Source organism: Punica granatum, chromosome 3, assembly GCF_007655135.1.
Source record: "Punica granatum isolate Tunisia-2019 chromosome 3, ASM765513v2, whole genome shotgun sequence".
Classification (NCBI taxonomy): domain Eukaryota; kingdom Viridiplantae; phylum Streptophyta; class Magnoliopsida; order Myrtales; family Lythraceae; genus Punica; species Punica granatum.
The window spans coordinates 34,054,496-34,082,222 of record NC_045129.1 but is presented as its reverse complement, the minus strand read 5'-3'; the positions used below and the strand labels follow the sequence as shown (position 1 = coordinate 34,082,222).

The following is a 27,727-nucleotide window of genomic DNA, read 5'->3' as shown; positions in this document are numbered from 1 at the left end:
ATAAAGTCTATTCCCCACACATCAAAAAGCTCAATTACAAGAATGCTATTTTGTGGTACTTCATGTCTCCTAGAAATATTGCCAGTTCTTTGGCATGGAGCACAAGACATAATGTAATTCCTGCAATCATGAAATACTCTAGGCCAATAAAATCCACAAGATAAGATCTTAGTTGCAGTTCTTTCCACACCAAAGTGGCCTCCTGCTTCCTTAGAATGACAGTGTTGTATTATGCTAAGTTGTTCAGTTTCAGGCACACAGCGTCTAATTACTTGGTCAGCACAATATTTAAACAGATATGGTTCATCCCAAAAATAGTATTTCACATCATGCAAAAATTTCTTTTTCTGTTGAGATGACAAACCATATGGTGTGATGTTGCTAACCATGTAATTGACTATATCAGCATACCAAGGTAATCCTTGGATTTCTGCTACATGCAATTGTTCATCAGGGAACTTTTCATTAATGGGTGAATCTAAACAATCAGATTCCAAACGGGATAAGTGATCAGCCACTACATTTTCAGTTCCCTTTGTGTCTCTAATTTCCAGGTCAAATTCTTGTAGCAGTAGAATCCAACGAATTAGCCTAGGTTTAGCATCAGCTTTGGCAAACAAATATTTCAGGGCAGCATGGTCTGTGTATACTATGATCTTAGAACCTATCAGATAAGGCCGAAACTTGTCACATGCAAATATGACTGCTAAAAGCTCCTTTTCAGTTGTGGCATAGTTCTTTTGGGCCTCATTTAAAGTTCTACTAGCATAGTATATTGCATGAAATACCTTACCTCTCCTTTGCCCAAGTACTGCTCCTACAGCATAGTCGCTGGCATCACACATCAGCTCAAACGGAAGCTCCCAATTAGGTGCAACGATCACTGGTGCAGAAGTGAGTTTCTCCTTCAATAAATTGAATGCCTGCAAACAATTGTCATTAAAAACAAAAGCAGAATCTTTTTCAAGTAAATTACAAAGAGGTCTAGAGATTTTAGAAAAGTCCTTGATAAATCTCCTGTAGAAGCCAGCATGTCCTAAGAAGCTCCTTACTCCTTTTGTTGAAGTGGGTGGTGGCAACTTCTCTATTATCTCCACTTTTGCTCGATCAACTTCAATCCCTTTCTTTGACACCTTGTGACCTAAGACTATACCCTCTCTTACCATAAAATGACATTTCTCCCAGTTCAGAAGCAGATTAGTCTCCTTACATCTTTTAAGCACACAGCCTAAATTTGTCAGACAAGATTCAAATGACTTCCCAAAAACAGAGAAATCATCCATAAATATTTCAATAAAATTCTCTAACATGTCAGAAAATATAGACATCATGCACCTCTGGAAAGTGGCAGGTGCATTACAGAGACCGAAAGGCATTCTCCTAAAGGCAAAAGTGCCATAAGGACAAGTAAATGTGGTTTTCTCCTGGTCCTCGGGTGCTATATGAATCTGATTGTAACCAGAATAACCATCTAGAAAACAATAATAATCATGCCCTGCAAGTTTTTCTAGCATCTGATCAATGAAGGGGAGGGGGAAATGGTCTTTACGGGTAGCATCATTTAGTTTCCTGTAATCTATACAAACTCTCCACCCAGTCACAGTACGAGTCGGGATTAATTTATTGACCTCATTTTTAACCACAGTCATACCACCCTTTTTGGGCACTACTTGAACAGGACTAACCCATTTACTATCTGAGATAGGATAGATAATACCTGCATCCAACAGTTTAAGCACTTCTTTCTTCACTACCTCTTTGAGAGTTGGGTTAAGTCGCCTCTGTGGTTGCACTATGAGTTTGCACTCAGCTTCCAACATTATCCTGTGAGTGCAAATCAAAGGGCTGATCCCTTTGATATCTGCAATAGTCCATCCTATTGCCTCCTTGTGCTCTCTCAGCACGCTTAGGAGCTGTTGCTCCTGATCACCTGTCAAGGAAGAAGAGATAATTATTGGCAAAGTATCATCTATTCCAAGATAGGCATATTTTAAATGGCTAGGCAATGGTTTAAGTTCTAGCACCGGGGACTGTGTCAAAGATGATACTGGTTTTGTCGCACTAGTGCCCAGCTCCTCATAGTAGCGAGCCTTGATTTCTGATACCTTCTCCACAGATTCTTCCTCATGCTCATCATCATCACTCCAATCGTCCAGATCCCTAAGGACTGATTCCATTGTATCCACACCTGCTTTCTCCTCCACAGACTCAGAGATAAGCTCATCAATAATATCAATGGTGTAACATGATTTGCCATCATCAAATTTCTTTATGGCGTCATAAACATTAAAAGTTATTTGTTCATTCATAACTCTTAAAGTGAGCTTACCTTGTTCCACATCTATTAATGCTTTACCTGTCGCAAGGAACGGTCTGCCAAGGATCATGGGCACCTCTCTGTCCTCCTCCATCTCCAAGACTATGAAGTCGACTGGAAATATGAATTTGTCTACCTTCACCAGGACATTCTCAACAATACCCTTTGGATATTTGATACTCCTGTCAGCAAGTTGCAAGGTAATATGAGTTTTCTTGCATTCTCCAAGTCCAAGTTTCCTGAAAATAGACAGAGGCATTAAATTTATACTTGCACCTGAATCAATAAGAACGTTCTCAAAATGAAAATTCCCTATAGTACAAGGAACAGTGAAACTCCCCTGATCTCTTTGTTTGCGTGGTAAGTTAGGCAAGTCCTTTTGGAGAATCATAGAACACTCTCCTGTAAGCATCACAGGCTCACTCCCATCAAACTTCCTCTTTTTAGTGAGCAGATCCTTCATGAATCTAGCATATGAAGGCATCTGCTGGAGTGCTTCTGCAAATGGAATGTTGATTTGCAGCTTTTTAAAAACATCTAGGAATTTAGCAAATTGGGCGTCCAACTGTTGTTGCTTCAATCTTCCTGGAAAAGGGACAGGAGGAACATACGGTTTCACCCCTAGTGACTTCTGCCTTGGTTCCTCCACCTTTTGCTTACCTTTGTCATTCTCCGGACTCTCCTCCTGAGTTTGAGCTTTTCTATTGACTATTTCCAATTCCTTGCCACTCCTCAGCATTATAGCATTGACACCCTTGGGGTTCTCTTCAGTGTTGTTGGGTAAAGACCCTGATGGTCTATTACTCAATTGCTGAGAAATCTGACTAATCTGACCCTCTAGGTTTCGAATAGTGGCTTGTTGATTCTGTAGCATGGTGTCAGTCTTTTGCATATAGCTCAACATGAGCTCTTCCATTCTCGACTGACTTTGCTGAGGTGGAGCATTCTGAGCAGGGCCTTGCTTTTGGAATCCAGGTGGCGGTTTAAGTGCATTATTCTCATTCCTCCATGAGAAATTAGGATGATTACGCCACCCGGGATTGTAAGTGTTCGAATAAAGCCCTTGATTACTCCGTTGGAAGTTGTTGACAAAGTTCACTTGCTCTCCATTGGGTGAAGCCGAGGGATTTCCAGACATGCATTCAAGAGTCGAATGTGGTCCTGAACACAACTCACAAAAAGCAACCTGATTAGTATTAAAAGAATGTGCTGAGGTGAGTTTACTTACCTGGGTAGTGAGAGCTGAAATCTGGGTTGTCAAATTAGCAATAGTGTCCATGTCATTGACTGATGCCACTCTTAATTTACTTCTTTCATTCTGCCAATTATGTGCACTGGAGGCCATCTCTTCTATCAAAGCACTTGCTTCATCATAATTCTTACCCATCAGTGCGCCTCCTGCTGCAGCATCTACTAGAGACCTCAATGTATCATCCAGGCTAAGATAGAAGACCTCAATTAGGAGATTATCTGGCAATCCGTGATGTGGGCACTTTCTGATTGCCTCCTTGAATCTCTCCCATGCCTCATAAAGTGATTCACCATTGAACTTGGTGAAGTTAGTGATTTCGTTCCTCAATCTTGCAGTCCTAGCTGGTGGGAAAAATCTCCTGAGAAACTTAGATGAAAGGTCGGCCCAGGTGGTGATGGACTCTTGTGGCAGTGAATTGAACCAGGCTCTCGCTTTATCCCTAAGCGAGAAAGGAAAAAGCTGTAATCTAATAACATCATCAGTGACATTATTCATCTTTACCGTGTTACAGTATTGGAGGAATCCTGCAATATGCTCATCAGGACTCTCGTTGGGATATCCTCCAAACTGATTTGATTGAACCATCTGGATGAGTGCTGGCTTCAGTTCAAAGTTATTAGCTGGAATAGTGGGCCTTCTGATCGCAGAACCCATAATAGTAGGTACTGCATAGTCTCGAAGTGCTCTGGCAGCACCCTGTATTTGGCGGTTGATGTCATCATCTGCCATCTCAACTACCTGCAATTCTTCCCTTCTTCTGTTCTCTCTTCTCAACCGATGCAAGGTGCGCTCTATCTCAGGATCTAATGGTAGAAGTTCAGCACTTCTACTCCTGCGCATAGAATACCTGCAAAGAGAACAAGAAATAAACACACAGTAAAGTGCGCCTAAATTAACAATAGAACTAAAGGTGGTCTAATATTAAGTTAATCCCCGGCAACGGCGCCAAAAACTTGATCCCTTTGCAAATATATATAAAAATAAGCTCAAATTCTACCAGCAAGTGTACTGGGTCAGATCAAGTAATATAGTGATGAATAGAGTGTCGATCCCACAAGGATTAATTAAGTACTAAACCTATATTAGATTCTATTATTATCTAAGCAATCAAATTAAGAGAATTAACTAATTAACTACTAATCAACCTAAATCGTCACAAAGAGCAGAAAGAGAATTGTACGAAAATATATCAATTGAAAGTGGGAAAAACAGAATCCACCCTAGTTTCACTAATCAGATTGCCATCATGTTATATAGACTGATAGCTATGTGATTATTCAAGTGAGTTTATCAAGCCTTTAAAATTAAAGTCTTAAACCTCTAATTAATCAATCAGCTCCCGCATCTCTAATTAATAGTGGACTCTAAATTATAATCATACACCTTCCAGTGCTATGATTGTCTAATGCCCTAAATTAATTATCCCTAATGTCTTAGCGAATAACTAACTAGAAACATTGCATTAATCCCTGGATAATCTCTAATTAAACTAATTAACGCAGCTATCGCATTTAACTAATTAGTCTAATCAAGAATTCCTAACAAACACCATATCAACTCCCGTATCAATAGTGTTTCTAACAATTATAACCAATTAAGAATTAAAATTGAAATTATAGGAATTGCAATCATGAATCATCAACACATCTATTAATCCTATAACATGGCGACAATCATCATATTAGCTACCTAGGGTTTCATCATATTCCCACAAAAGAAGCTTAGAATATCATGGAATTGAAAACACAATTATAATTCCAAGGAGTCATTGCAATAGAATTCATATTCAGCAGTAAACTCAAGATATTGAATCCTAAAACAAAAACCCAACAATTCCTTTAAGGAATTATCTCTTCCACAATTCTTCGCTTCAAATCAATTGATCCAGGTGACGGCTCCAGACAAGACCCTCTCCAAAAACTCTCTAGGTTAAAAGAATGGTGAAAGATGGCTCCCCCCTAGGGTTTCCTAATCTTGTTATGAGGAGTATTTATATCCACAACAAAAAAAAGATTTCCGAAAGATATATGCTGGCTCCAAATTGCGCAAAACTCCTCAATATTGCTCGTAATTCCATCTAAGTCCTCAAAGACCTACAATATCAAATTACACATAATTAAGCACCGACTTCTTATAATTTCTATAAAATTAATAATAATTTAACATGAATTGCACAATAAAATATGAGTATAATATGCCCTTATCATAATGCTTGTTAAGAACGATAATAAAATAAAATTATAATATCTTGTTACCTCAACTCAAAAGGTATTAAATCTTATTATTGTTCAAAGAGTTTGTTCTTTCCTTTCTCATGAAGATTGAGATTAGAATATTGAGTTTTCTGCATGTCTCTCTAAACTTGTATACTGATGAGATTATTTTAGTAAGATTATATATAAACAAGCCTATGAATTCAACAACTAAGTTATGAAAAATACTATCTTATAAAGTAATTGGTTCACAAACAAACATTACATCCATAGTTGGTCCCAACTACGATTATGAAATTGTAATGATAACCATGAAAAACGTCTCGTACTCTCAAGTTAGAATTCTAGTGCGGATTCGCGGAGTTTTCAAAATACTGAAATGACTTCTTAGATAGTCTTTATTTCATCAAAGGCAACGGACTTGAAAAAAAAGCTGCCTCATCGATAATCTCACTTCAGAAAATTATTGAAAATGCTATTGTGAATATTTACATTAAAAATTGGTTAAATCAACTTGCAATTTTATTATATTTACTGAAATCTGAAGAATAGTTAATATCTTTTGACTTTAAGAGAATCACGAATCATTACATATCCAAAAATAGTAATAATCATTATATATAATTCAATATAAATGTAAATTATAAGCATGCAACTTATGGCCTTTTATGAGTAATTATCCTTCCGGCTTCTAATGTGGAAGTGAGATATCACTCCATTTATCATATCATTACTGGTTGTGACTTGAAGAGACACGCAACGAAGGTTTTGCTCTATCTTACGTGGAGTGTTCCGGCATCTCATCTCAATTTTAATAATTTATATAGATATATATATATATATATATATATATATTCTTTATTAACATACACAACAAACCCAGAGTTAAATACAATGATTTTTTTTTCCGGTGAATATGTTAAATACAATGATTATCCACCGAAAACAAAAATACAATGATGAATTCCCACATCTTACAAACAACGATGTACAATATAGTTGGCTACAGTCCATGTGAATGGCTTTTAGCAGTGTAGGATTCCAATTGGAAGCACTCCATGCCCAGCGCGAAGTGCTGCCCAATCGACCCTTAATTTTAACCAATAAATTGTGAACATTCCTGGTCTCGATGAAAATACTTCCATATCTCCCAACATATGGGAACTTAACCACCAATCCAACATAATTTTGCAAACTTATAACAAAATACTGTGTACACCATGATCAAGTGATTGGTTCAAATTTTTCTAGTTAGGTCTACTTATACATTTTACCCAGTTGAATAAAACTCTTTGATGATTTGTTTACTTATGTTCTGCGATTCCATGTCATTTGTTTCTGTGTCTAAAGAGCGATATTCAACTTTGCCTCCATAAATCTTCGAAAGGATGAGATATAGGGATATGGAGAAGATCGTGACCCCCATGAGAAAACAGCTGAACTTGATGTTCACGAGTGACTTTGCCCTGCGGAGGGCTTCATCGTTGTGGCAGCGGGCTATCAATTGGCCATCCTCGTTGTTTAAGAAGCAGCCCTTAGGCATAAGCTCTGGTGTCCACAACATGAAGCCGGTGACCATGAACCAAATTCCTTGGAATAAGATGCTAACCAACCTTACAAAGATGATGATGAAACTCGTCGGGACAGCAATCCCGATCAAGGTTGAGGTGAGGGAGACAAAGATCACAATTTGGAGAAACAGGTGATATTGCCCCTCCAGGCCCTTATGGTCAGTCGAGTGGAGGTGGAAGAGGAGGAGCTCCTGGGCGAAGGCCGTTGCTCCCACTAGCCGGGTGAGATCGTATAAGGCCCGGGAACAAGCCTTTGCAGGCCTTGCCACCCGATCAAAGACTATGGCCAAGGCTGCATAGGTTAAGAAGGAGAGGGCGACTAACGAGTGCTCAAAGTTGCGGAGGTGGTTGGAAGAGATGGTGCCATCAGGGTCCAGGGGCTGGTGCCTGGCAGGACCTACGAAGAGTTCCATTACAAGGTACAGTGAACAACCGAAAAAGATCACGTACAACTCCAGGTACCTGATCCTCGGGGCAGGGAACCACGGCAGCGATGAGTACGAGCTCGGGGCCCGCGGGTGGAGCCTGATGTTGTTGAAGAGGTGCCACAGGCCTATGATAAAGAAGCCAAACCCTGGTGCTACATGCCCCACCAATGAGCCCATGTTTTGCCTTAATGGAAATCTATTCTCCCAAACAACTAATTAGGTATTGTAATTAAGAACCTTAACTCTGTCTAGGTCAATTTTTCTTCTTCTTTTTTCCCTCTTATTTTGGGGTTTTTGGAGGGAAGGAGGCAGATTGGAGGAAGTGAAGAGGATGTTGAAATCCTATAGGTTCCAGAGGTTTTTTTATAGAAGAGACGAGCATGAGAGTGTTTTTTTTTTTTTAAATTGTGAACACACAGTGCTCTCAGTTTAATTATTAAAAATAGTCTTAGCCAAATAATTAGGAGGCTGTCAATTCGTTATATGACTATTCGTACCATTTTATTAGCTAGTAATATTTTTATTTTATTTCTAGATTCATAAGCCTCCTTTATTTATTTTAAAAAAAATCTTTACTAGAAAGTCGACAAAGAGCTCCCAGGACACCTATATTTTATCTACACTTTTATACATCTATATACACATTTTTTTAATGAATACATCTACATATACATATATACTCATACATACATACATAATTACTATGCTATTACTATTACTATTACTTTTTTTTTTCTTTTGTGGGTGATCTATTACTATATACTTTTCCTTTTCTTTCCTTTAACTATTACTTGACCTATTATTTATAACTATCTATCTATATCAATATCTATCTATCAATCTATCTATACAAGAAACGAAAATGGGTCCCTATCTTCATCTACATCAAGCCATGTGTTTTGGCTTCTTCTTTTTTCCCTTTTTTAAAATTTTCCTTTTTTTCCGACAATTAAATAATAAATATTACAATTTCTTCCTCGATGGTTTTATAGAATGAAAATGGTTCCCCATCTTCATCCACATCAAGCCATGTGTTGGCTCCTCATTTTTTTTGGCCTTTTTTTTGCCCTTTTCCAGATTTTTCTTTTTTTCCTACAATTAAATAATAGATATTACTATTTCTTCCTCGGTGGTTTATAAATGAAATCCAGGAGCCCAATGGGTCCCAAATAATCTAAGTTCGAGTTTGATTAGTTTATTAACAGGTGAAATTTTTTCAATTGTTGATCTTTTCCCATTCACAACCAAAAACCTTTCTTAAGAGAAAGACGTGCCGTACCACCTAAATCAATTTATATTGATAACTCAAATATTACTTTAGATAGAGAAACAAATAAGTCCTATTGAATATTGCATCTATTCACAACAACAATTAAGGTTGTGTTTGGTTTCATAGTAGAATTTTAAAATCAGATTTTGATTTTGAAAAAGAGTGGTATAAATGGGGTCCACCCTTTGACTTTGTATGAGTTATGTTGTTTTGTTGTGAAAAAAAAAAGTGGTATAAATGGGGCCCACTCTTTGACTTTGTATGAGTTATTTTGTTTTGTAATTGGTAGAGTTAAGTTAAAATTGTGATTTTAAAATAATATCTTAAAACCAAACAGGGATCATGCCAAGTAATTTTCCATAACAATTACAAGAAACGAAAATGGGTCCCTATCTTCGTTCAGCCATCTGTTGGCTCCTCATTTTTTGGCCTTTCTTCTCCTTTTCCAAATCATTCCTTTTTTCCCTACAAGTAAATAATAAATATTACTATTTCTTCCTCGGTGATTTATAAATGAAATTCGGGAGCTCAATGGGTCCCAACTAATCTAAATTCGAGTTTGATTAGCCTACTGAAAGGTAAAAATTTTCCAATCGTAAATTTATCTCCATTCACAATACTCTTACCAATGGCCTTTCTTAAAAGGAAGAGGTGTCGTACCACCTCAATCAATTTACATTGATAATTCAAATATTACTTTAGATAGAGGAACAAATAAGTCCTATTAAATATTGCTTCTATTCACAACAACAATTAAATAATGCCAAGTAATTTTCCATAACAATGACAATGAAATACCATGATTTTGATCATATTCTCTAGAATTTTAAATATACAATCTAATGTACACTTGAAAAAGTATAATAAATCATACTGGTTGATGACAATATAATTTTATATAATTAAAATATGTTCCTCTGGAGAAGGACCAAACGGATGAGTGCTTATCCTTACTCTCATTTCCGTTGTAATCTTTTTCCAATTTTAGTCTAATTTAGTTACATCAATAGATTAAATAAATATTTTGCTTAAAATAGTCTTAATGTGCTTTTTTGCAATTTTATGTTCGTAGGTGTTGACGAGATTGGAATGTAGAATTTCCTTAGACATGTGTGCCCATCTAAAAAGATTCATTTTCTTCGAATCCGGTACGAAATTGCTAAATATTATTAGATGAACTTCATATTCATTACTTTTGAGACCCATTATATCTCATGAATTAGTAGTACAAGCAATTACATATAATCTGTCAATGAGCAATTTGACCCGCAGCAACGCGCAGGGTTGTGCTCTAGTTCTAATTAATGAAAACTGGACCATATGCACCAAAGTGAGTAAAATGGGTGTTTATACACGCACAGACAGGTTCTCTCTTCATTTTTTTTCCTTTTTTCTTTTGTCTTCTTCCCCGAATTCGTTAATAATAATATTAAGTCAGTATAGTAATACTATGCGAAAAAGAAGAGTAGCCTCCAACGTTGTTGGCTTTTTAATTTTTCAGATGTTTGATTTGTAGAAAGTTTCAAAGCCAATGAAATTCAATTTTCGGTTAGCCTCTAAGAATTCGGCTGTGATCTTTAAAAAGTGTTTAACGAACAAAAGACTTTTTCCTGTCGGAGGCCCTAAGAATTCAAAAATCTATATATATACTCTACATAAAAAATGTGAAGCTCACTCGAGTGTTTTCACACGCGGAGGGTGCGAAATCTTTGTCTATGCAACACTTTCGCATGCCAACCGTGTCTTTGCAGTTTGGGATATTTGTGTATCACCCTGCCTCTGCCTCTGTAACTCTTTTGTGGATCCACATTTTCAGAATCCCGTAATTACTCCTGCCTCTACATTGTCACTGTTCGGCGCTGGTTCTCCATCTACGATCGCCCGTCCTCCTCCGGCCCAGCTTCCTTCCCTTGCCCCTTACCTTCTCTTCGGCCGTCGTCCCTCATGAACACCCTCCACCGGACCAGCAGTGAGGAAATTTGGCTCCCCTGGAATCCTCATTGCTCTATCTCGTTCTGTTGATTAGCTTCGTACCCTCACCCCTAACCTACCCTTCCACCGATCGTTGTCTTCCCGCTCGCCCACCCTCCTTTGACGGCCGGACGTTGCATCGGAAATGGTCACTTCAGAAGTTCCTTCCAACTGACAACCCCTGCAATTGCTACCCTGCCGCCTTGCATGCCATTTGGTGCTTTTCCTGGTAGATACTCTTATACTACTTAATCCATGAAGGACTCCCCTCTCGCATCCCTTCCTACGTGCTCTTCGTTGTTGTCATTCTGTTGAATTTAACCCATGTCGTGCGACCGCAAAGTGCTCAAGAAGATGCATATGAGGATTGGTTTTCTGTCAGGTAGGCACCGTATGCATCCTCTCACTCATGCCAATATCGTCTTCGTGGATGTTGCCACTGACCGTTTGCCCTTTACTTAAAGTCAGGAATGTTGCCGCTCTCCATCTCGTAATTCGGCTAATTTTTCTGCACTGTTTGCCCGTGCTATGCACATATATCCGCTTCCTTCCCAAGCCTTTTCTTAGGAAGAGAAGAATTGTTCATGATCGCTTCATGGCCGTCCTTTTCCAGTTATAACACATTATTCAAGTCGAAGGGAAATGTTCAGTTTTCCTTGAAAGAGATGGAGAGAGAATAAGATGTTCGGTTTGTTGGTTCGATTGGACATTTAAGCTTCTATGATATTTTTTACTGCTATAATTATTCATTCATCATTCGATCCATGTTGTTGCTTGGGCTATCACAAGCAAGCGTTTCCTTTTTGAGCTCATCAAGAAATCTGCTTGTTTTGCTGCAATTTTTTCTTCTGGTTCCCAGGGAGGTGTTTTTGTTGCAGATTTTTATATATTCTCTGAGAAGCTCGAATGGGAGCGGGCTTTCACTCACCGATAGTAGATGGGAAGACATTGTCTAATCCAAATCTCAAGAGTGCACAATTAACCATGTTGAATTGTTGAACTGAATTAGGTCTGTAATCAGCAGTCCTTATACATGATACCTTGGAAGACACATTGAATTATTTTTTCCTATTTGTTGCATCTATATGGTATGAGATGATTGCTAACTTTATAATTGCCTCGGTCATCTTGCATATTTGATCGAAGGGCTGGGTTTGAGCATTAGTTTTTGCTCTTGTCATCTGGTTGCCAAGTCACATAAGCATTTCAACCATTGACCCGTCGAAGAAAAAGATGAGGAGCATGTATATCAGTGGTATATATGGTAATCATAATCACCCCATGAGTTTTAATAATATATTTTTTTATCCAAAATCGAGTCAATAAAAGCAAATATTCTTAGCGAGGGGCAGTGGTCAGATGAGAGCCCTCCCGACTGGATTCTGTTGGCGAAGAAGATCGTGAAGAAGCATGAAGAAGTTGAAGAGGCCACAAAGTGATCCCAAGATCGCTGTTAAGTTATTTGTTTTGCTATTGTGACATGAACTGATTACCAAGTGATGAATGCATTTGGGCCCTACTCTCAGCAAAGATCTACAGGATTCATGAATGGCAATGGCCAAGAAGCACTGACCCGCAAGCTGAAGAAATCAGGAGGTTAGCATCAGCCAGAACACCTGGTACTCGAGATGTAAAGATCTGGACCCATCACAAGTCTGGTGCATTTTTCATCTTCAAGTGCTTGAAAATGTCTTAGACACAGAAAGGTAAAGGTTCAGTGGAATAAAGCCATTTGGCTTGCTGGGTATCTCCCAGAACCCATTCACATGTTGGTTAGCCATCTTAAATAGGTTGGGCAGGAAATATCAACTATGAGAATCAGGGACCGTTATGGTGTCTACTGTCTGTGAATTTTGTGGAGATGGGACAGAGACTAAGGACCATTTTCAGTTGCCAAGTTACTCGAGGTTTGTGGCTTCGTGTCCTCAGCAAAGTACATATTGATAAACAAGTGCAGGGCTGTACTACGGAGATCTGATGGGTAATGAGCTTGAAGGGTCGGAAATTAGACACGATTGGATTGAAGTTGCTCAGGTCAGTCTAATATATGTTATATGGCTTGAGAGAAATGCCCGGATTTTTCAAAAGAAGGTGTCAAGCTCTGGTTTGATAGATAACAAGAATTATAGATACTATCAAGTTTAAAGTTTTGTCCCTGCTTGATGTATCTTTTTAACTAGGTAGTACGTTAATGATTTTTGCTATGAATTTGTATATTCCCCCCCCCCCCTGTACATATCCAATTATATTGAATAAAGTCCGACCACTTATCCAAAAAAAATGCCAAGCAATTTACTTCGTTGAGTTTAGCTCTGCACTCTTGTTTCATGTGCTTTGAATGTCTTGCTTAGCAGTAACCAATCACCAGATTTCATGTTGATATCCTCATTGTAGCTGCATCATTCGATTAATGCCGTAAGTTGTGTACTACGTTAATACTCGATGAGTTTTTTATATCATGGATTTTTGGGATTGATTCTTATTGCTCATGTACATCGGCCAAGGTCACCGAATATGTTGACAATAATGAGAGTTCTTTTTTGTTGATATTGTCGCCTTTGTTATTGAGCATAATGGTTTAGATGTACTACGGGATGGAAGACATATAGAATCAATTTTTATTATTGCAGATAAATTGATGAAGCTCGAGGGCATTGACTCATCTTGCTTCATCTGTTTTTCTTTTTAGTTTACATATACATTGTTTTTTTGGAATAATACACTTTAAAATGAGAGACGTGGAGGGGCCAATTTATAAGGCAAGAAGCTAGGGGTATAATTAATGAAAATATGGAAAAAGCAAGAAAAGAAAAGAAAGTAGTTGATAAAAATTTCTCCATATTTTAAAACTGTCAGCGCTTCAAGAAGAACAAGAAGAACCCGATTGGTACATGCAGGGACCTAATTGAAACAATAAGAAATTGATTGATGCATGCAAGAACCTAATTAGAGCAGAAAATGACGTAATTGGTACAAAACTTATAATATAAGATGTATACTTCATGATTCAAGTGAACCGCAACTATCACTCTTGGTATTTTCTTTTATTCATTGAGAATTGTCATTATTTGAGACTGGTCCACACCATATGCGCACTCTTATATGGCATCACTCATTTTAAAATTCTGAACTGGAAAAAGTGTATTAAGTTTATATATCAAAATGACGTTTTTAAAATTAATGGAAATTATATATATATAGACAACGCATAGAGATGCATACAACGTGCAACACACATGGCTTTCTGATTAGTAATATAAAAAATTCAAAATATCAAAATATTCTGAAAATAAAAAACTTTGAAAAAATCCGAAAATTTAGGAAAAAATAAAAAAAAATCAAAGAAAAATCAGAAAATTTTACAAATGTTCAACAAAAGACAATATAAAACATAAAAAGTAAAATTTTTTTAAAAATAAAGATAAACTAAGGAAAAATTATAGAAAAACAGAAAAATCTTAAAAATTTTAAAAATAGAAAAATATTAAATAAAAATATATTCAGAAAATTATAAAATTAGAAATTAAACAATATATGAAAAATTCAAGGAAAAATAAAATGAAATTTAAAGAAAGAATAAGACAAAATTAAATAATTAACTATAAAATAAGTGGTTTGACACGTAAAGACGGATATATATTGTTTAGGTAATTATTCTCACGAAATTTTCAAAATTAATTAAATGTACCATTAAATGTTTAAATTAAAATTTTACTTTAAATTTTTAGAAAAGCTTTTTAATATTAATTTATTATACCTACATTTAATTGAATTGGCCCCTCCATGATCAGCATGCCTCCTTCACAAACTACCACGCTACTCACATTCTACTGTGATTGCCTTATTTGCGTCAGGTTGAGCCCTTCATAGCGAAGCATCTTGCTAAAACTCTCAACTTCTAGTGAAGCATGTTGGACTTTATTGAGGTTGATGGAATCGATGTGGCTTCCGCAATAGTTATTTTCCCCCCTTAATTGTTAGGTAAGCTATTGCTTGAGGGAGAAATAATTGATGCGAAAGTCTCATCGGCTACATTGGGATCAATGACGTACGACAAGTTTTACTAGAAGTTGGGAGTTTTAGAGCGAGATTAGCCCAGTTGTGAACTTGTTGGACTTGACGGAGACCAAGCATTTGAGGTCAAATCTTAGAAATGAGCTATGATGAGCTTGACCTAAGAGGCGAATGAAGGGTATCCAAAGTAGAATGTGAGTGGCATGATAAACTAAGAATGATGCAAGTTGATCTTGGAGGGTCAATTGTTCTCTTGAAATTTCAAATTAATTAAATGTAGGTATAGAAAGTTAAAGTTAAAAAAATATTTCTCAAAATTTAAACCAAAAATTTAACTTAAACATTTAACGTGTAAATTTAATTGAGCTTTCAAAATCTCATTAGGAAAATTACCCAATTAATATACCTCCCTCTTGATCTTTGAATTTTCATTTCATTCTCATTGAATTTTTCTTACTTCTATATATTGTTTGAACTTTTTAACATATCCATTCTCTTTCTTTTGTATTTTCTCTTTTTTTTTTACTTTTTCCTGAATTTGTATTTTTTTATTTTGTAATTTTTATTTTATATTTTATATTTGATTCGAATTTTAAAAAAAATTATAAGAATTTTTTTGTTTTTGTGATTTTTTAATTTTTATGATTTTTTAGATTTTTTTGAAATTCTTAATTCATTTTATATTATTCTTGGAATTTTTTAATACCATGTCGGCATTCCAATGAGAAGAAAACTGATCTAAGAAGGAAGTAAAAGTTTACATGTTTTCGTAAAAAAAATAATTCTTGCTAGATTCGAGAAAATAAACAAATTTCGGGATTTTTGGTGCACATCTGGAGTGAAGAGATTGGGCCGAATTGGATTATTCGCCCTACTGTCAATTATTTTATGGGGGCCCGATAAAGAAGTGAAGCCCAATTTTTCCAGATTTATATGTAGCCCAAGAGATCGGGCCGAAATTAGGTAGTTTATAGTTTACTTACCACAGAGACTTCGCGGTTGCTAGTAATACCATAAGCCACGAGTTAATAAATGGTGCTAGAAAGATTATGCTTTAGCGGGATAATTATCGATCACAAAAAATATTTGTGTTAATAGTTCGTGAAGCAACACGGGATTTTGTGAGTGCTATATGGTATCATTATTACAAACTATTTTGTGACAACTACACCAGTTTCTTCCATGAAAGTGAACATTTCATGGCTATTGTAATTATTATGTTACAAAACAACACAATAAGAAGCTTCACCGTCCATCGCTTAAATTCAACCACTTGCGACAAACCAATATACACATGTGGACAAGGGATGTACTATTGCGACGAATAAGCTAATCACTGACAATAGTTCACGGCAAAAAGTCCTCTGCCTCGTCGTGGTTAAGAATCTTGCTCGACTTCTTCAAGTCCGCATCACCTGTGTCTATGTGGAGAGGGTGACACTGGACTTTATCTTCATATATCTTTGTGAGGACAAGGTAGAGGCATACCGAGAAGATCGTAACACTGATCAGGAACCAGCTGAACAATATGTTCGCGAGCGACTTGGCCCTGTGGAGGGCTTCGTCGCTGTTGCACCGGACCACGAAGTGAGCCTCCTCTAGGTTCATGAAGCAGCCCTTAGGGATAAGCTGCGGGGTCCATAGCATGAATCCCATGACGATTTCCCAAACCCCTTGAGAAAAAATGCTGACTGACCTTACAAAGATGACAAGGAAGCTCCTCGGGAGAGCAATCCCTATCAAGGTTGAAGTGAGGGAGACCAGGACCACAATTTGGAGTAACAAGTGGTATTGTCCCTCCAAGCCCTTGTGGTCGGTCGAGTGGAAGTGGAATAGGAGGAGCTCTTGGCCAAAGGCAACGGCCCCAAGTAGATGGGTCAGACCGAAGAATGCCCCGGAATGGGCTTTCATCGACCCTGTTGCCCGATCAAAGAGGATGGCGAAAGCTGCATAGGAGAAGATGGAAAAGGAGATGAGGGAGTGCTCAAAGTTGTGGAGGTGGTTGGATGGGATGGTGCCGTCGGGGTCTAGGGGCTGGTGCCTTACCGGGCCTATGAAGAGCTCCATCGCGATGGACAGGGAACATCCAAGCATAATCAGGTACAACTCTAAGTACCTGATCTTTGGGGCCGGGAACCAGAGCAGCGATGAGTTCGACTTCGGGCCCTGCGAGTGGAGCTTGATGTGGTTGAAGAGGTGCCATAGGCCTATGACAAGGAAACCTAACCCTGGTGTCACATGCCCCACCAACGACCCCATCTGTTGGTTTATAAGTTGGAAAGAATTAGCTCAAACTTAATTAGGTTGTAATAAGTTCACTCAGGAAAAAAGAAAAAAAGAAGAAGAACTCGTAATAACAACTAATTAGAATCTTTGGTCCTTGTTTTATGTGTGTTTTGTGTTTTTTTTTTTTGGGAGGGTGCTTGGAAGAAAAGAGGAGAGCTTTGAAACGGTTCTAAAAAGAAAGATGAGAAGAGGCAATTGAAGTTGAAATTCTAAAGGGTATAGAGTGCTCCATATACATATAGAAGGAGCGAATTTCTTGTTCACTCAGCAAATATATATTAGACAGCATAGGAGTGGTTTTTTTTTTTAAGTGCATACTTAGATATCTGAAAGACTAATGAATCCTTCAAAAAAATGTTCACAAAAAGGCCTAATAAGGTTCACAAGATTCGAATATAATTTTATTTAAAGAGAACAAGTGTTAAATCACTTATTTAAGAGAACGATGAGTTACTACAGCACCTCCAATATTACCTCTCTAGTTTAATTAAAGTGGACGTTTGAGAAAAATATGGTTCAGCTCGTTCTAGGCCTGAATTTAAGTGATCTTAAATACAATTTTCATTAGAAAATTTTCCAACTATTTATCTCTCATTCTCATACCTTGACTACACATGAATGTCCCTAATTAAATTTTTTTTAAAATCATTCATAATTGGATGTGGACCTACTATTTGTGTCAATCTGAATGAGATATTTTTTTGATATACACTCTAATATTCGGAAGTTCAATGAGTTCCGACTAATCTAATTTGAGCCCAGTTCCGCCCATTAAGAAATAAACTATCTTAATAAAAAAATTTCTTCATACACAAGACTCGAAGCCAAGAGATCTAAGTAACATATTTAAATACACTAACAATTAATTAAATGTGGGTAAGTAAGTTAAAAGTAAAAAGTTTATCCAAAAATTTAAAGTAAAGTTTTAACTTCAACATTTCGTTCATTTATTTTAATTAACATTTTGAATTCTCATTAAGATAATTAACCAATCAATATTCATCTTGCTTGTTAGGTCGCTTACGCTGTATTTAATTATTCTATTTTATTCTCTCTTTTTCTTGAATTTCATTTTATTTTTTCTTGTTTTGTATTTTTTATTAGTTTCCTTTTTTCTGAATTGTTTATGCATTTTCTTCTAAATTTCTTTTATGTTATCTTTTTAAATTTTTTTTACTATTTTTACATAATTTTATTTTTTCTAATTTTTAAAATTTTTCTGAATTTAATTTTTATTTATATTTATCTGAATTTATTTGAACTTTACCAATATTTTCTAAATGTTATGTATTTTTTTCATTTTCTGAAATTTTTATATTTTCTTATTTTTTAAATTTTATTTTTCATTTAAATATTTTTATGATTCTCGAAAGTTTATAAAAAAATTATTTTTAATTTTTTTATATTTATGATTTTCTGAACTTTATAAAAAATTTCTAACTTTTTGTATTTTTTGAATTTTTGGAAACTTTTCTGATTTTTTGAATTTTTTAATGTCATGTCAACCATCCATTTGCCACGTCATCAAAAATAAACAAAAAAAACTGACTGATACTAGATTTGTGAATAAATGAAAAGTTGATCAATTTTTGTGATTAAAAAAGGTTTGTACTAAATTTAAAAAAATGTGCAAAGTTCATATTTTTTGCTAAAAACCTTAAAATACTGTTTTTTATATAATAAAGTATTTGATAGAGCTAACTCAATGTAATGAATTAAAGATTATCAAAGAATTAATTTTACAGTTATAAATTAATTAATATTTTTAAAAATCCAATCAAATAATAAATATACGAATTCTTATTATCAGTAACAGTTCCAAGCAATGCACATTTTGACTAGTTCTACTTCTATTAATTATTCTTTTTGATAAATTACTAGATCTATTAATTAAATTGCAAGCAATGTACGCATAATTACCTAATTGAATTTAATATCGCACTATCCATTCACCCGTATATTCTTTTCGTCCCCACTTTTCTTTAACGGGTAGTTTATGTACATTGACCCCACTTGTTCATTGGCTGATATAATTGATTGAGTCTTGCGTATGAGGATTATTGACGGACTAAAACAATTTCGTGCAAGAGAAAGTTAATTTCAATCAATCAAATATCTTGTGTTTATATCCTATCTTGTGTACTGATGTGACGTGTGGGCACAATATCTTATTAGATTTTACCTATTATTAAAATTTCTTGCGTGCCTGTCCGCTTCTAGAGTTATATTCACTCGAACCGTGAACCTGGTCGGGTTTTGATGCGACCTGCTCGATGTTCATTAAGGAAGCCATTGTATGGATATAACTCACACGACTCCGTTTTTAAGGTGTTGGGACTTGGGAGAGCCTCTTTTGAGAATTTGGTTATTGATATTATTTGTTGCATAAATAATGACGACAAATAACGCTCTTGGAGCGCCCCCGCCCCTCCCCCCACCCTAACACAAAAAGAGAAATTGTACATTTTAGTGCAGCTCATGCTTCATAATTCTTTAACACGCTTTATTTAATTAAGTTGTTAACTCCTGTTTGATTTTAGAAAATTTTTTAATTCTACTCCACTTATCTTCAATTCAATAACACAATTATTATTTTTTCCTTTTTCTTCATTTTTTTAACCATTCAATTAAATTTTTAATACTAAATTATCTTAACTATTCATTAATTTTTTCATAATTCAACAATACAATCATTACTTTTTTTCAACTGTTTATTACTTTTTCACACTTTTTCTCATAATTCAACAACACAATCATTACAAACCAATTAAAACCAAAACTCAACTCTACTTAACTCTAAAACCAAACACAATTTGTTTTACGAGTATAATAATCAATGGAATTGGCATTTGGAAACCAATATTTCCGGAAAGGTTGACAATTCGAACTCTTGCATCATAAGATCATCTTTATAGTTAGATTGCTAAAATTTATAACGATTTATAGAGCAAAATGCAGAATCATCTCGAGTTAATTTTTGAGGTTTTGATGCATAATATGATAATACTACAGGTTTGGTTTTGAAAAATGGAATTGATGGAGAATTGGCAGAGAATAAAATGGATTGAACAAATGCATTGTTGGATAATATGGAATGATTTATAAGACAGTAGGATTTTTCTTTTTTCGGTGGATGGAATTAGGAACATATTCTAAAATATAGAATGATTAATGGGTTTAATATAATAGAAATCTATTAAAGGGAAATGATAGTTTCATCACGAGAATTGAACTAATAATTTCTAAATTAGCAAACGAAAGCGTGTATCACTGCATTTATATTCTTTTTTCACTAAAGTTTTTTACAGATATTTTTAAAATGAAGCCCTTAATTTTATCTGCAAACTTTGTATCATATATTCCCCCTGGTAATCAGTCATTTATCAATTATATACATGACAAGCCAACACTAGAGTTGCATTTACTTACGATGTATTAAGCTAAATTTAGTTTTCAATTCACACAAAAAAAAAAAGTTTTCACGGTGAAATCATGCGTGCAAAATTTGCATGAACCTAACTTGGTGCTGATTTCTCTTCGTATACGCGTGATTGCTTGTCCATCAAGGATGGCAAGGACAGTATTGTTTCTTCTTCTTTTTTTATTTTCCCCCCCTTTTTGTTGGTGAGAAATGCCCGAATGCCGGATGAGACGGAAACAACTATCTCTAATTTTTAATATTTTAAAATAACTTTATACTCTCGTCACTTTTCTCACACTTTTTTGGCTCGTAATTTTTAATCGCACATTTTCATTATATATATAAACTAGCTCTTTCTATTCATTACTCATTTTCGACGCTTTATTACCTCATATCTCTCTCAACCGAGTTAGTCGTTCATCACAAGTACGTTTGTTCTATTATTATTTCATAATAATTTATAGTTTCAAAATTTCATTGCACCATATGTTTGTTATCAATGTCTATTATCCTAAAAAGTTCATACATTTTTTGTCCCGTCACTATGAATCACGGGGTTGTTTTCAAGATTTCATGTTTTCCCAATTTTTGTTTCAAAAAATACATGTATTTTTCATAAATTTCTACATTTTTTTCATACCTTTTATTCCCACACTTTTGGTGTGCTTTGTTAGTATGACATTTTCTCATGCACTTTCAACTCTATTCTTATTCTCAACATTCAATGTCTCGCATGTTCTATCATATATTGCCTCAGGCGAGTTAAACTTTGTAGATTTCTTCTAAAGTACGATCATTCCCAAAGTGTTTCTCCAACATTTTTTTCGTTTTGTCCCTGGTAAATTAATTATATTACTATTTTATCATTTTAATCAAATAATACAAATGCAACGAAATATCACATTTTTCCAATAGCATGGCATCCTTTCATTTGTTTTGATAGAAAAATTAAATTTTTACGTATTTTTTCTCATGATCTCTCCACTTCAAGTCACCCTTTCATACTTATTCACTAAAAAAACAACCTAAGATGTACTTTCTCATAATTATTCAATCGATAAATGCATCAAACATGAAATAATTTCTTTATTCAATACTCACGGTCCCTCTCGTCCCTTTCTAATTTACATTTGCATCTTTTCTATTTTCTCTTTCGGATTTCAATTACTTATCATTTTAATTACTCTTATTCTTTGACTTTGCTAATCAATGGAAAAAAATTTCGTATTCTCTTTCTTCGACCATAATTCTTTTATTTTTTAAAAAGCTTCAAACAACTTATACATATTCTTTCTCATGACCTTTCGATTTCAATGCACCCTTTCATATGCTTTCACTATAAAAATTGCATAGCTTGTACTTTCCCAAAATTATTCCCTCTGAGGAACGTATCAAATATGAAATACCTTCTCCATTCAATGCTCACGGTTCCTCTCTCATGTTTCCTATTTACATTTCAATGGATTTTCAAAATTTATATTATAAATTTTTTAAAATTATTTTATAGATGGATATTTATATCATGTGATTAAAATTTTATATTTTTTGACGATTTTTTCAAAATTTATATTAATTTATTTAAAAAATTATTTAAGACATTATTTCATCTGTAATTTGGTTTCAAAGTCCTAATCAAACTTTATTCTGAGATTCTATGGATACAAAAGTACGCATTTGGAAGAATAAAAAAGAAATAAAGATAAGAAGAGTTTCAAGAAAAGAAATACTATATTATTAATTTTTTATTTAATTTTATTTTCTCTCATCTCAAGATTCTTCTTCGCTCCCTATACTAATTCTCTTCTTTTTCTTCTGTCCATAGACATCGGCTACCGTTTTATTCATTGCCACTATAATTCCTGCTACCACCACCTGCTAACAACATTACACAAGCTTAGAGTCTTCATGCTGTCAATGTCCTCCTTTACAAGCTCTAGGTAAATTTTCATTCTTGCTCCTCAAGAATACGTGTGGAAAAATGGAGAGATAAGTTGTTCCAATGTAAATGTAATATCGATTATTAATACAACTTATCAGTTTACAACTGAAATTAAATTTACTCTTGTGCCTTAGGTGGGATCTAAAGTGTATTATTTTTTTATTGATTCGTTAAGTATAAATTATAATATATAATATGAATTACTAAAATAAATTTATATATACATAAAATCGAGTTTGATCAACTTTTTCCAATTTTCTTTCTTTAAAACTTAAACTTGACCCTTAAGGTCTTTAATTTATGAAATTTTTCGATCGATTTGGGTCGAATTTTTCTGAATTTTCGAGTCATGGGTGTTATTGCAAGACTATTTGTGAAAATAATATTCCTATTAATTATTTTCTAAACTTTTATTAAAAATTTAAATTCATTTCTCTATTTTTTTCTTAAGGATATTCTATTGAAATGAAAGATCAAAATAGAAAAATATATCAACTAGAAAAATTTTCTTGAAATAAATTATTTTAAAATTGCATTAATTTTATTTTTTAAAAATAATTTCCGATATTTTAATCGTACGTATCAAATTTTTATTATTCATATGCTAGATTATGCACCAGCGCTACGTGTAATGGGAAAAAAAAACATAGTTTAAAATGTTGCCTTTGTATTTTCTTCATTATATACCATTTCTAATTCTATATGATTGTGCTATTATTAAAAAAACTAAAAAAATTGTGATGAAAATTTTAAAAAATAATTTTCTTAGCAAAATAAAAGAAAAGTAATTTACGTTGAGATAGAGATGGAGTGGGGGTTGAAGAGAAATAAGTAAAAAGTAGAGCATAAGATGATCACGTGTGAATTGATGTAAGAGCGATATAAGATATATGAGTTTAAAACTTGAACAATTTTATAGTTTTATTCTTGCATTCAGTTTTACCTTTCTTCAATAGAGTAAAAAATAATGGGGATAATTTTGTAAAATTGTACAAAAATTGATACATATATTTAGATATAGTAATTTGTTATTAGTATGTTAATTTTGTATATACTTTTTTATGTTACACATATCTAAATACTATTATTAATATATATGCATATATATATATATATATTTCCATTGAATTTAATATTATTTATTTATTTTATTATAAAATTAAATGAAATATTTTTTGTGAATATTATTAGCTTCCTTTAATAATTTTTATTTTTAATTTAATATTTAAATATCCATGTAGTCCACTTGGTAGATTTTCATGTGCCATGTTAGAAAAATCTGTTAAAATTGATAGGAAAGTGATAGCATACAAGACATTATAAGAAACTTATAATTTGTAATTTTTTCAATTCAAAAAATTCGTGCTAGAAATAATAAAAAGGCCAATATTTTGCTTTTTGGATCATCAACCCTCATAAATATTATTAATCATTTTTTATTTTATTTATTTATAAATTAAAGGAAGTACAGATTTCTAATTAAAAATGATCACAATTCATTCAAAAAGAAATATTATTAATTTACTTATAATTTATATATTTCTTTTTTTATTATAATTTTCTTATATATTCAATCTCTCGAGTATTATGTACTTTAACCTTATCAAAGAAGATTTTACGTGCAATGCACGTGTAAATTCACTAGTATAACTATACGTACAAAAGTGAGATCCGAAAAATTGTCATGCGCTTGGCTATAAGGGTGCACTTTGGCTGTTCCCAAAATTAAGTTTGGTATCGTGTGAATTCACGCGAGCAAACGTAATCCGCTCTGATAACATATCAAATTTTCACTAAGTCTATAAGCGAGTGAGTCATTTTTCAACTTAAAAACTCGAATTGACAAATTGTGGTATACCATCTATGATAAGTTTATGGATTTCTTATCAATATTCCTATGTAGGATACTAACTCTCCACAGGATATGACTTCTTTTTTTCTCATTTGCGAAATTATGAAATAGGAAAGATGAGAATTTTACTTTATAAGAAGTTTCTTTATGTCTAACTCTTTCAACATACACGCAACAAACCCAATCTTAAGTGCAATTATTATCCACCGCGAAAAAAAAAATACAATGATGAACTCCCACATCTCACAAACGACGATATACAAAATAGTTGGCAAAGTACAGTCCATGTGAGTGGATTTAGCATTGCGGGCTTCCAATTGGAAGCACTCCCTAGCCAGTGTTAAGCTGCTATAGCAACGTGAACTAATTTCAATCAATAAGTTAAAAACATTATACGATCAATGTGAAAAAACTTCTGCATCTTCCAACATATACAGACATAACCACCAATCCAACATAATACTTTGCAAACTTAAAAATATCGTGTACGCCATGATCAAGTGATTAGTTCAATTTTCCCTGTTAGGACGGATTACAAATTGTATATTTTACCTAATTGAATAAAACTCTCTGATGATTCGTGGCTAAGAATCTTACTTATCTTCTGTGATTCCACATCATTTGTTTGCGTGTCTAAAGAGTGATATTGGACTTTGTCTCCATAAATCTTTGCTAGGATGAGGTAGAGGGATACGGAGAAGATCGTGACCCCAATGAGAAGCCAGCTGAACTCGATGTTCACTAGCGACTTTGCCCTGTGGAGGGCTTCATCGTTGTGGCAGCGGGCTATCAAGTGGCCGTTCTCGTTGTTTATGAAGCAGCTCTTGGGCATAAGCTCTGGGGTCCACAACATGAAGCCCATGACTATGAACCAAATTCCTTGGAGTAAGATGCTGACAGACCTCACAAAGATGACGACGAAACTCGTCGGGACAGCAATCCCGATCAAGGTCGTGGTGAGGGAGACAAAGACCACCATTTGGAGCAACAAGTGGTATTGCCCCTCCAGGCCCTTATGATCGGTCGAGTGGAGGTGGAAGAGGAGGAGCTCCTGGGCGAAGGCCATTGCTCCCACTAGCTGGGTGAGATCGAATAGAACCCCGGAACGAGCTTTCGCAGGCCCCGCCATCAGATCGAAGACGATGGCCACGGCTGCATAGACTGAGAGGGAGATGGAGACTAAAGAGTGCTCGAAGTTGCGGAGGTGGTTCGAAGGGATGGTGCCATCGGGGTCCAGGGGCTGGTGCCTGTCCGGGCCTATGAAGAGCTCCATTGCAACGGACAGGGAACACCCGAACAATATCACGTACAACTCCAGGTACCTGATCCTCGGGGCAGGGAACCAGGGCAGCGATGAGTACGAGCTCGGGGACCGCACGTGGAGCCTGATGTTGTTGAAGAGGTGCCACAGGCCTATGAGAAAGAAGCCGACCCCTGGTGCTACATGCCCCACCAATGAGCCCATGTCTTGCTTTGACGGAAAACAATTCTCTCCCCAGCAACTAATTAGGTATTGTAATTAAGAACCTCAATTCCCTATGCACTCATAGTTTGGGTTGTTTTTTTTCCCTCTCTCTTTTTTCTTATTTGGGGGGATTTTAGGAGGGAAGGAGGCAGATTGGAGGAAATGAAGGGGATGGTGAAATCCCATGGGTTTCTATAGGTTTTTATAGAAGAGACGAGCACGTGCGATTTTTTTTTATATGATCACGAAGTGTTTTTAATCGAATGATAAAAATTAATTCTCGCTAATATATATTTTTTACTGGGTAAATAAAAAAAGGCTCTCGCACAGATGTCAACAAGAGAGCTCCCAAGACAACCTACCTATATTATTTTCGATTGTAAAGGAGACACAACGAATCTAGTACATGAAATAGAAATTTTAATGGCTAATAAGGGGCAGAGATAATCCTACGACAAGTATTAAACTTAAAAACTTTTTGTTATCAAGTGAAAACATGTGTCATTACGTTACACTTTCTTTTTTTTTTCTTTTCAAAACATTACGCCCATTTTTTTTTTGAAATAAGAATGGGCACATTTCATCAATAAATTCAAAATTACAAGAGTGGGAGGACAAACAAAGACAACAGTCACCCCCCATAAACAAGATGGATTACGAAGACTCAACATTAGAAGACACAAGCAGTGGACACCAAGCTAACCGAGAAGATAACTATAAGAAATGAGATAATAACATATACCAACACAAAGATAACCCGACCTCACAGGTTCCCAAGGCTGTCAAAGAAGGGAGGACCAGTTTTAAATAGTTGGGCTAGTCCATGCAGTAAATTCAGCTTCCCTGCCTGTTACCTTGTTTCCCAAAATAATAAATAAATAAACTAACACCACACCTTCTTTGATGACCTAACAATATCTTTACTTCTGTACGTCTATACATGTACATAAACTATTACTATTACTATTACTATGACTTTGGGGTTGCTTTTATTGTTAAACAAGGGGCTAGTTGCCACCTTTTTCTACGCGCATTATACATAAACTATTACTATTACCCAAAAGCGAAGGCAGCTCTCTGGGTCCAAACGACGAACTCGGGGGGCTCCGCACGGTTCGCCATTCGCCAAGTCCGAACTCCCACTTTCTGGTCGATGACTTTTTTCAGTTGGTCCACCTTATAATCTCATGATTCACATCAACCTCAGGAGCGGTTGCACAATATCAAAAAATATATATAAGGAAAGTATAACAAAATAAAACTCTAGGATAGGATTTTCCTTCTTCGTGAATGATGCCACATGTACGATCGAATTTCTCTACTAAAATCTAACGGTATAAAAAGTATCCATTTTCATAATTGATTTCATGCTTTTAGCTATTCTAAAATCACCCTAAAAATAACTTCTTCTTCTTCTTCTTTTCCGTCCACCTTAGTATTTGAAAGTCCAATAAACTCTAACTAATTCAATTCGAGCCGAATTTATCACCGATGGATAAAATTCTCACAATCCTAAACATTTTTTATTCACAAGATTTTCTCTAAAATCTTATTTAAGAGAAACAAATATCAAATCACCTGAATCAATTCAGTTGGGTGGTAAACAGCGTTTTTACTGTTATCTTTCTTTGGGTCGATTGCTTTTGCTGTCTTCTTGAGTCTTTACATCTGCTTTCTCTCTCATCTATCTTTTTTAAATAATTAACTCTTCTCACTTTTTTATAATAA

The 27,727-nt window shown here is 34.9% G+C and overlaps 3 protein-coding genes and 1 non-coding gene across 4 annotated transcripts; 1 reads left to right on the top strand and 3 right to left on the bottom strand.

Annotated features, from left to right (window-relative positions):
- Positions 1-3,792: 3,792 nt before the first annotated feature.
- LOC116202121 lies at positions 3,793-3,899 on the top strand. Its single transcript, XR_004156003.1, has one exon. It is a non-coding gene; the product is annotated as a small nucleolar RNA R71 (small nucleolar RNA).
- Positions 3,900-6,667: 2,768 nt separating this feature from the next.
- LOC116199276 (transmembrane protein 45A-like) lies at positions 6,668-8,126 on the bottom strand. The gene is given in 2 exon segments (XM_031529572.1): positions 6,668-7,082; positions 7,084-8,126. Coding segments are annotated over 2 exon segments (918 nt in total). The 5' UTR covers positions 7,959-8,126; the 3' UTR covers positions 6,668-7,039.
- Positions 8,127-16,105: 7,979 nt separating this feature from the next.
- Positions 16,106-17,556, bottom strand: LOC116199105 (transmembrane protein 45B-like). Its single transcript, XM_031529398.1, has one exon. The coding sequence runs from the start codon at positions 17,293-17,295 to the stop codon at positions 16,384-16,386; it is 912 nt and encodes a 303-aa protein (XP_031385258.1). The 5' UTR covers positions 17,296-17,556; the 3' UTR covers positions 16,106-16,383.
- Positions 17,557-24,745: 7,189 nt separating this feature from the next.
- Positions 24,746-26,190, bottom strand: LOC116198799 (transmembrane protein 45A-like). The gene has a single exon (XM_031529039.1). It carries the CDS (start codon positions 25,997-25,999, stop codon positions 25,067-25,069), a length of 933 nt encoding a protein of 310 aa, XP_031384899.1. The 5' UTR covers positions 26,000-26,190; the 3' UTR covers positions 24,746-25,066.
- Positions 26,191-27,727: the final 1,537 nt, after the last annotated feature.

Bases quoted from the DNA above. Each gene is read 5' to 3' on its own strand.
- LOC116199105 (XM_031529398.1), bottom strand. From the start codon at position 17,295: ATGGGGTCGTTGGTGGGGCATGTGACACCAGGGTTAGGTTTCCTTGTC.
- LOC116198799 (XM_031529039.1), bottom strand. From the start codon at position 25,999: ATGGGCTCATTGGTGGGGCATGTAGCACCAGGGGTCGGCTTCTTTCTC.